The sequence below is a fragment of the Conger conger genome, chromosome 14 (assembly GCF_963514075.1).
Source record: "Conger conger chromosome 14, fConCon1.1, whole genome shotgun sequence".
Classification (NCBI taxonomy): domain Eukaryota; kingdom Metazoa; phylum Chordata; class Actinopteri; order Anguilliformes; family Congridae; genus Conger; species Conger conger.
Window position 1 is genome coordinate 18,781,510 of NC_083773.1, and position 8,062 is coordinate 18,789,571.

The window sequence follows — 8,062 nt, forward strand, 5'->3', positions numbered from 1 at the left end:
CTGGGTGATTTATCACAGATTCTATACATATATACACATTTGCCAAAAAATATAGTATAGATTACCCCAAATCCTTTATTTAATGCTTCTGGAAGAAACAAGCTTAAAGAGCACTAATAGAGTCCAGTGATATTGCATGGAACAGCCCTCTCAGTTTACCATAACATAAGCAGAACATAGAAGAAGAAAATGACATGATTTTATATCCTTTAATTACGTATATCAGTATGAACTTGAGGACTTGAGGGTACATTACACATTATGGATGAGAGCCTGCAATGTAATCCAAATGTGAACAGGCTGATTATGGAAAACACTGTGATTGGTCCTCCTTGATTGAAACGACCCAGCGTATGTTTGAGTGGATGCGGTTTCTGCATCCCAGGGGCAGTGGAGCAATCGTGTGGCCTTGTTATGAATGAGAAAGGGTGTGTACTACACTGTGGGTCTTCTGTGGAGAGATCTTCTGCCAGAGCTGTCCAATCTTACAGAGATAAACAGAGCTCATATCTGGAACACGAGCTGTACTGTGCATTTTCAATGCTAGTTTGTTTCACAGGGAATAATTTAAAACTAATAAAATCTATTTGGAGAAATTAAAAAGTGGATGCCTGTCTTTTATGGTTCTTGTTATATTCCATTTAATTGGCTATTTTCACTTTAGAGCACGTTGTATGATTTTTCAAGAAAGTTTGTTTGGACACCCGTATCACCGGAAGTCCTAGGCTTGGTATTTTCAGGGATTTCTAAGGATATATGTTTCATAATGTCATAGTTATTGAATGCTCTATTGTTGCTAACAAGGTTAAAAGTGCACACTTTGTTCAATTATCTCAGAATAGCAAGGGGGTATAAGTGTCTCTATGTACACTAGAGGGCGCTAAGCACAAGCCACCATGTGCATTTCATTTGCCAACAGCACGCCTGTCAGTACACAGCAACAGTACTGAGCATGACTTCCATTAGATTTATATTTTAGCCATTTAGCACATGCTTGCACAGCTACATACAACCCATTACACAGCTGGACATGTACTGAAGCAGGTCAGAATAAGACACTTAATCAAGAACGCAAAGAGGCCGTCTGGGGTTTTAACCTACAACCCTCAGTCCAGAGACATTATTTATCAAATGGACTTATGATCAAATAGTGGCTAAGGCAGTAGGTCATGCCAAAGTAGTTAATTACAGAATCCCAATTTTACATGGAAACGATTGTATCTCTAGGTAAAGTTCATACCAGACTGTTAGTTAATTATGTGCTGGTTATGTGGAGGTATTCAATGTTTCAGTTGCTGTACCTCCACACAAAACTGAATCCATTTTATGCATGAAAAGTGCAAGACATATTTACATTTTTTGAGGAAATGTCTGTTATTGGCCTCAGTTCCAATTTAGGCCCATAATCTACTTCCTGTTTTGTGAGAAAGGTGTCTTGAGTTGCCTGGCAAATTGTCTATGATGTGAAAGTGAAAAATGAATATGAAAGTTCAGAGCTGTCCAGATATTAAGATAAGCTAAACCACATGTATTCATAGTGATGGATCATGCACAAAGAGAAATAAAAATGTCACTTGTCATAAAATTCATTAGATTTACAGTGTATGAGACAGAACGATTGCAAACAGTCTGGTGTCAAAGTCATTATGGTTTGTAAGAATCCTTATTTTCCGGAGTCGTAAATGCATAAATCATATCCTCACCTCCAGAGGGCACTACATTGCATTCCAAGTCAATTTTGGCCACACACGCACACTCGCATACACACACATACACAAATGCACACACACGAGCGCACACACACCCACACACACACACAAACACACATACACACACACACATACACAAATACACACACACTCACACACACACATACACAAATACACACACACGCACACACACACACACACACACACACACACACACACACACAGGCAAATGCCCGTGAAAGCCTCACAGGCAACATTACCAGGACTCAAAATTCACAAAGACAGTGTAATTTATGCCCTCAAAACGGCTGTCGTGGTATTTGACCTTTGAACTTCTTGGCCTTTACCCTATGATCAATCAATAAATCTAACTGTTTGTTGCATAGTGCCCTGCACAGTGTGATTATTTCAGAGCATTGCGTAAAGTGCCAGACAAAGACGCAATTTTTGAGTTTTCAGCGGCTTGTGAGCTGAATAATGAGAAAAGCAGCACAGACTGTTTAGAGGCTGATTAAGTTCATTTAAAGAGCTTTTGAAGGAACATGGCATTAGTGATGAGTACAGCGAGAGGTAGGCCAGCCTGATTGGCCAGCTAGAGGAAATTATTCTCTGTTAAAGTTGATGTATTTGTTCATTGCTAACTAACTAAAAGTTCATTCTATGGTTTGCTAATGTATAATATCATGTAAAAATATGTTAGCTAGTTGTTAAAAAATGCATTAACTCATGAAAAGTGGCTTAATTAATGTATTTGTCCATCACTAATTCATATTAACAACGACATTAGTTAATGCCAATTCATGAACCTTATTGTAAAGTGTGGCCAAATAATTCATTTTTTATAATGTAATTTAAATGAATGTTTAAAAAACTAAGAATAACCACCGATTCACCTTTCTTTCAGCTTGTGGCCCTATTTATGGAGCGTATCTATTTTTCATGACTCATTCTGTGTAGGCTCTGTTGGCTCTTTCCTGTCGGAAACGATCTTTTGATTGGCGAATGATGTCATAGCTCCTCAAGGCACTTTCTGCCATTTGGACTTCCAAAGGCAGCCCGTGTTCTGTCCCTGCCCCGCCCCTTTTTACCGGGGCCCCTGCTGTCTGGTTAATGATCGCTAGGGGCAAGCGCAACAGGGGTTCAAAGGTCAGGCTGCGAGAGGAGGAACCCACAGGGTGCAGAGACAGTGGGACACAGAGGAACTGGAGAGGCCATGTTCACTATCACAGAGTTTCAGAGTGAGTGCTTTCCATTAACTAACTAAGGTCCGGCTGGCATCTTCATACCTTTCAGCAAGGTGTTTGGATTGCTTACTGTCCATGAAGCTTTACTTCATCATTATTATTTTGCCGTTATTTATTATATATTGTATGATACTAAACTGTATGATTTATGTCTGAATTTGGTTAAGGTAAATTACAAATACTACTCAACAAGCATAGGCCAATGCTATTGGTTTGCCTAAATCTGTGCACCCTTCTTAACTGGAATATGCTGTTGAATTGAATTAATATGGGTAACTTGAATAGGTCTGTGCTGTTTTTTCAGAACAGGCACAAATGAGTATGGCTGAGATTGGCTGGAATATTTAGATATTGAACGTAGGTCGGCTGTACCGTGTTTCTGAATTAACAGGCAGACCCAGAATCATCACGGACATGAATGTTTTTGGTTTTATCTGGCCTGGTCATAAGAGTGATTACGCTGGTGTGGCAGACAGTACTGTTACAGAGTACATGCATATGGTCATGGTATTGAATATACTGCATGTTTAAATTGCGGGGGACACAGATGAGAGAGTAAGGCAGCTCTCCCAGCCCCTGAGTGTGTTCTGTCTCTCTCCTGTTCCCTGGATTTCAGAGATCGGGGTGGGAATCTCCGGGTTCGGCCTGTTTTTCCTGCTGTTTGGGGTGCTTCTGTACTTTGACTCCGTCTTGCTGGCATTTGGGAATGTAAGTCATCTTATCAGATACCGACACAAAGCACAGCACACTGTCAGGCACTGGGCAATGGATGAGATGACTAATTGAACAGCTTTCCTTTCTGTACACTGGATGGGTCAGAGACAGAGGGGATTATGGGTAAGGGGTGGGTCATGTAAATTGTAGGTTAAGCCATGGTACATTAGCACAGTGCATATCCTTCCCATAACATACAGTAAGCTTGGGAAATCTCTTTGTGGAATGGGGTTTTCTCTTGGCAAACAATAGCCCATACATGGAGAAAAAAATATGCATGGTCTGTGATTGGTTAATTTTCAGCCTCTAATATCGGTAATGATGAGTACCGGGATGGATGGGCAGTACTGATTGTTGTCTCTCCAACAAAGATATATTGATAAATAAACTGAAAAAGAAAATTCAACCTGCTTCTAGGACAAATCTTTTCTGAACTTTGTGAGCGGGGAAATTAAAATTAAAATACTCAATTAAAAAAGAAATCTTTTGTCAAGAAAAGGCAGTGAAGGTCATTTTAATTTATATATAAAATCCAAGTGACATTTCATTAGAAGTAAAAGACACTCATTACAATACACTCAGTAGCCTATGCAGGTAAAACTGACAGCTGCAAAAAATACATTTTATAGTCAGCCCTTAAACTTAAATGAAAAAGTCTTGTGACCTTGCATAACTTTTTCAAAATATTTTTTTTTGTGATTGGGTGTGGCTATCTCTTACTGGACTGCAGGATTTCCATAATGGGAGTCTGAGATGTAGAAAATGAGTCATAAATGTAAAATTCTGTCACTACATTGAGTGGACAGACCAATTTTCCACTTTAAAAACTTTATTTTGACTTTAAGACTCCCCGAAACATTTATAAAATTCAGTTTGAAAGATAGTTTCCCTAATTATGCACATACAGTATATACTAAAGAAATGTTTATCTAAATGTTATGTTTTAATGAGTTCGTCAGGGTCTAGACAACATCATGCAAGCATGATTTGTTGCAGAGTTCTTTATTACCGACCTAGACGTGCTATATGCATTACATTACATTACTGGCATTTGGCAGACGCTCTTATCCAGAGCGATGTACAGTTGATTAGATTAAGCAGGAGACAATCCTCCCCTGGAGCAATGCAGGGTTAAGGGCCTTGCTCAAGGGCCCAACGACTGTGCGGATCTTATTGTGGCTACACCGGGATTAGAACCACCGACCTTGCGTCTCCCAGTCATGTACCTTAACCACTACAGGCCGCCCCTATATGCATAAGTGTAGAAACATGCAGTGTGACAAAAAAAATCCCAAAACCAAACATTCATGCACCCCTAACACTCTTCTGTCCACTTTTTTTTTGTAACTAGGTGAGAGACAAAACCCAAAGGAGCCAGAAATATTTTGGGGAAATACACCAGATTTCTTCCAGACAGTAATGGGCTCTTTTTGCCTGGGATTCTGCTTTGAGTGTCGCATGGGGCCAATAGGCTCTTAGCAAGGATCTTTGTTGAGGTTACGGTCAGGCCCACTGACAACAGTATCCGTCAATAAAAAACACCATGCTGTCAGACATAAATCTCAGAAGGGGAATTTGCTTGTATTTTCCAGACTAGCCCTGTATTATGTTATACACTGTTGACATTAGGGTGTACAGAAGGATTTTCGGTTCCTTGGCTTTATACCTTTGGCATCTTGGGCAGGTGTTGAGAGAGGATACATTACGCTCCAAAAATCTGGAGCTTCTGAGGTGCTGAAGTCTGGCAAGATCCTCAAACTGACAAATAAGTTAACTGCTTCAAAATGGCAGTCTGATGAACTTACCCCTGGTCTCTCTGGCTGAAGGTTTCTGCCGATTGAACTGCTGCTCCAAACTTTACAGGGCCGGAGGCCTTGATACTTGGAAATTCTGATATGTTAGCAGCTACACATCCTCCGACAATGAAAAACAACAAAGTGCATCAATAATATTGAGAGCAATATTGAAAACACACAAGGGGAGCAGAGCCATCTCCTGTGGTTTTGCCGCTATGGTCCAGTTGCTCAAATCGAGGGGCGAGACCCTCCTCCACCCTCCTTTTACCAGAGAGTCAGGTGTAAAGAAAGCCTGGCCAATCAGCACTAATTGTTCAGTTAAGGCTGGATTTAGATTTGAGGGCCAGACTTGGCTATCCCTGTCCTATGGAATATCAATATCAAAGCTGTAGTTGCTGAATGCTGTGTTATGTGGAATCTACAGGTAAAGGTGACAGGTAAGGGTTCTGCCTCTCTCTCTCTCTTTCTCTCTCTGAACCCACATCTCTCTCTGTCTCTCTCAGGTTTTGTTTCTGACTGGTCTGGCTTTCATCATCGGCCTACAGAGGACGGCCATGTTCTTTTTTCAAAGGCAAAAGCTCAGAGCCTCTTCCTTCTTTCTTGGAGGTGTGGCCCTAGTGCTCATGCGCTGGCCTGTGGTGGGCATGGTAATGGAGACCTATGGTTTCGTCCTGCTGTTCAAGTGAGTTGTGGGTCAGGGGTCAGGGGATGTGAGAAGTGGGACGTGGGATGTGGGGAGGGTCAGGACCTGTCTTTGTTTGTGAAATGGCACACTCTCAACTGAACTGATGAACAGAGGTGTAAAATTCCAGGTTCAGAAAGTGAAAGTCCTCCCCAGTGTTTTGTTCCAATCACCTGGATTGCGTGCGGTAATTAGCATAATTATTCTGCCAGGATGTGGAACCCTGGGCTTTCCACCACTGCTGAATATCTATTAGTCTCAGAGAAGAAATAATGATTCATATTATAGCTGTGTATAAGCAGGTATGGCTGCCGTATTCATGTGTAATTCTTCGTCCTTTTCCAGTCTTTAGAGCGTTGTAGTACAATCCCTTGGCAGATGCACTTATTCACAGTGACTTCGCAAAGAGGAGAATATCAGTGTTATTCTCAGGAACTCACCAAGGAACATTCACTGCTGGATGACTTGTTGAACACTTTTCCTTTCCTTATTTTCTTGAAATCTGTGACAACCGTCCAGACAGATGTCTCTAACTTACTTTGATGTTACTGCCTGCCACGAAAATGTCAAAAATAATTGACTTTGAATGTGAAGTTACTGTGTCTATTCTGTTCCCAGCTCATGATGTTATTTCCTCTTGTATTTCCAGATCTTTTTTTCCAGTGGCCTTCCAGTTTCTTGGATCATTAGTGAACCTCCCATTTCTCAATACGGTGAGATACTGTGGCTCCTATTGTTACTATCATTGTTGTAGTCAAACATAATTCACAGAAAGAGCACCAAAGAATCATTCTCCAACAATGATAATAGTTCCCACTTAAATTCACAATTTGGCTTCATTATACTCTTTGCAAATGAAGTCAACAAGTTATCAATTTAAAACATGATGAATACATTTAGTTTGTTCGTTTTTAGTTTGTTTGTGCAACTTTAAATATATACAAGCAGAAGATAAACATGTACAAATATATACATTGAGTAGAAAAACATAACAAAATATAATGGAACACAAAAATGAATAAATAAACATGCAATTTCTTTGTGGTTCCTCCAATATTATTCAGTTAACTGGATAAATTGTTCCTCTTGTGCATAGTTTTGCCTGAGCCTTTCTGTTTTATCTTTCCCAGAGTACAAATGAAGACAAATGACACCCCTCCCTTTCTCTCCCCCAAGATACTGAGCAAGTTATCTGGAAGCAGCACCTCCTCCATGGTCTGAGGGGAACTGCCAGTGGAAGGGAAAGACTGGAGAGTTCCGGTTTGGACCGGTTCTACCTCTGCTGGCTAAACCAGATTAAAGCAGAACAAACAAGCTCTACCTGCACAAACTGACCTATCGCGATGACATTTAAAGATGTGGTTTGAGGTTCCACAAATGATTTGTTATCATTATTATTATTATTATTATTTGTATTATTATTATTATTATTATTATTATTATTATTATTATTATTATTATTATTATTATCATGTTATGTCAATGCAAAAACCTGCTATTAATGACTGAAACTGGGACTGAAAAAGTAATTGAGGTCAGACAGACAGATTACAGTATTTTTCTGATAAATTGTGTAGATTCAAATGATAATGGAATGCTGAGATATAAATTATTGAAAAGTTTTTCTTGTTATTGTTAAATTAAGTTATTCATACTGTATACAAAATCCTTTTTTTCCACAAATACACATCTTAATTGAATGAGGACCATATTAAATTATTAAATTCAATGTTTCTTAGTTTTGACACTGTCTTTCAGCAAACAGATTTGCCAGATCTTACACAAACACAAACTTTCTTTTAAGCTTTTGAAAACTTGATTTTGTGTCCTATTTTTATAATGAAAATGGAGCCCTTTCTTAAGTTCATTAGGAAAAATTGAGAAAATTGAGACAAGAGGGCAGGAGTATTGAATGAC

General features: G+C 39.5%; 1 protein-coding gene across 2 annotated transcripts; it reads left to right on the plus strand.

Annotated features, from left to right (window-relative positions):
• Positions 1 to 2,878: 2,878 nt before the first annotated feature.
• Positions 2,879 to 7,507, plus strand: golt1a (golgi transport 1A). 2 transcript variants are annotated; one of them, XM_061220870.1, is made up of 5 exons: positions 2,879 to 2,947; positions 3,570 to 3,661; positions 5,967 to 6,145; positions 6,795 to 6,858; positions 7,276 to 7,507. In XM_061220870.1, the coding sequence occupies exons 1-5, from the start codon at positions 2,923 to 2,925 to the stop codon at positions 7,294 to 7,296; spliced, it is 381 nt and encodes a 126-aa protein (XP_061076854.1). In that variant the 5' UTR covers positions 2,879 to 2,922; the 3' UTR covers positions 7,297 to 7,507. The 2 variants fall into 2 exon arrangements, with proteins under 2 accessions (XP_061076854.1, XP_061076853.1); XM_061220869.1 differs by having other exon boundaries at positions 7,322 to 7,507.
• The last annotated feature ends 555 nt before the right edge of the window (positions 7,508 to 8,062 follow it).

Excerpts from the sequence above, each read along its gene's own strand:
- golt1a (XM_061220869.1), top strand. The coding sequence starts at position 2,923 with ATGTTCACTATCACAGAGTTTCAGA. Across the intron at positions 6,146-6,794 it reads GGTTTCGTCCTGCTGTTCAA|ATCTTTTTTTCCAGTGGCCT; the intron begins GTGAGTTGTGGG and ends TTGTATTTCCAG. Across the intron at positions 6,859-7,321 it reads ACCTCCCATTTCTCAATACG|ATACTGAGCAAGTTATCTGG; the intron begins GTGAGATACTGT and ends CTCTCCCCCAAG.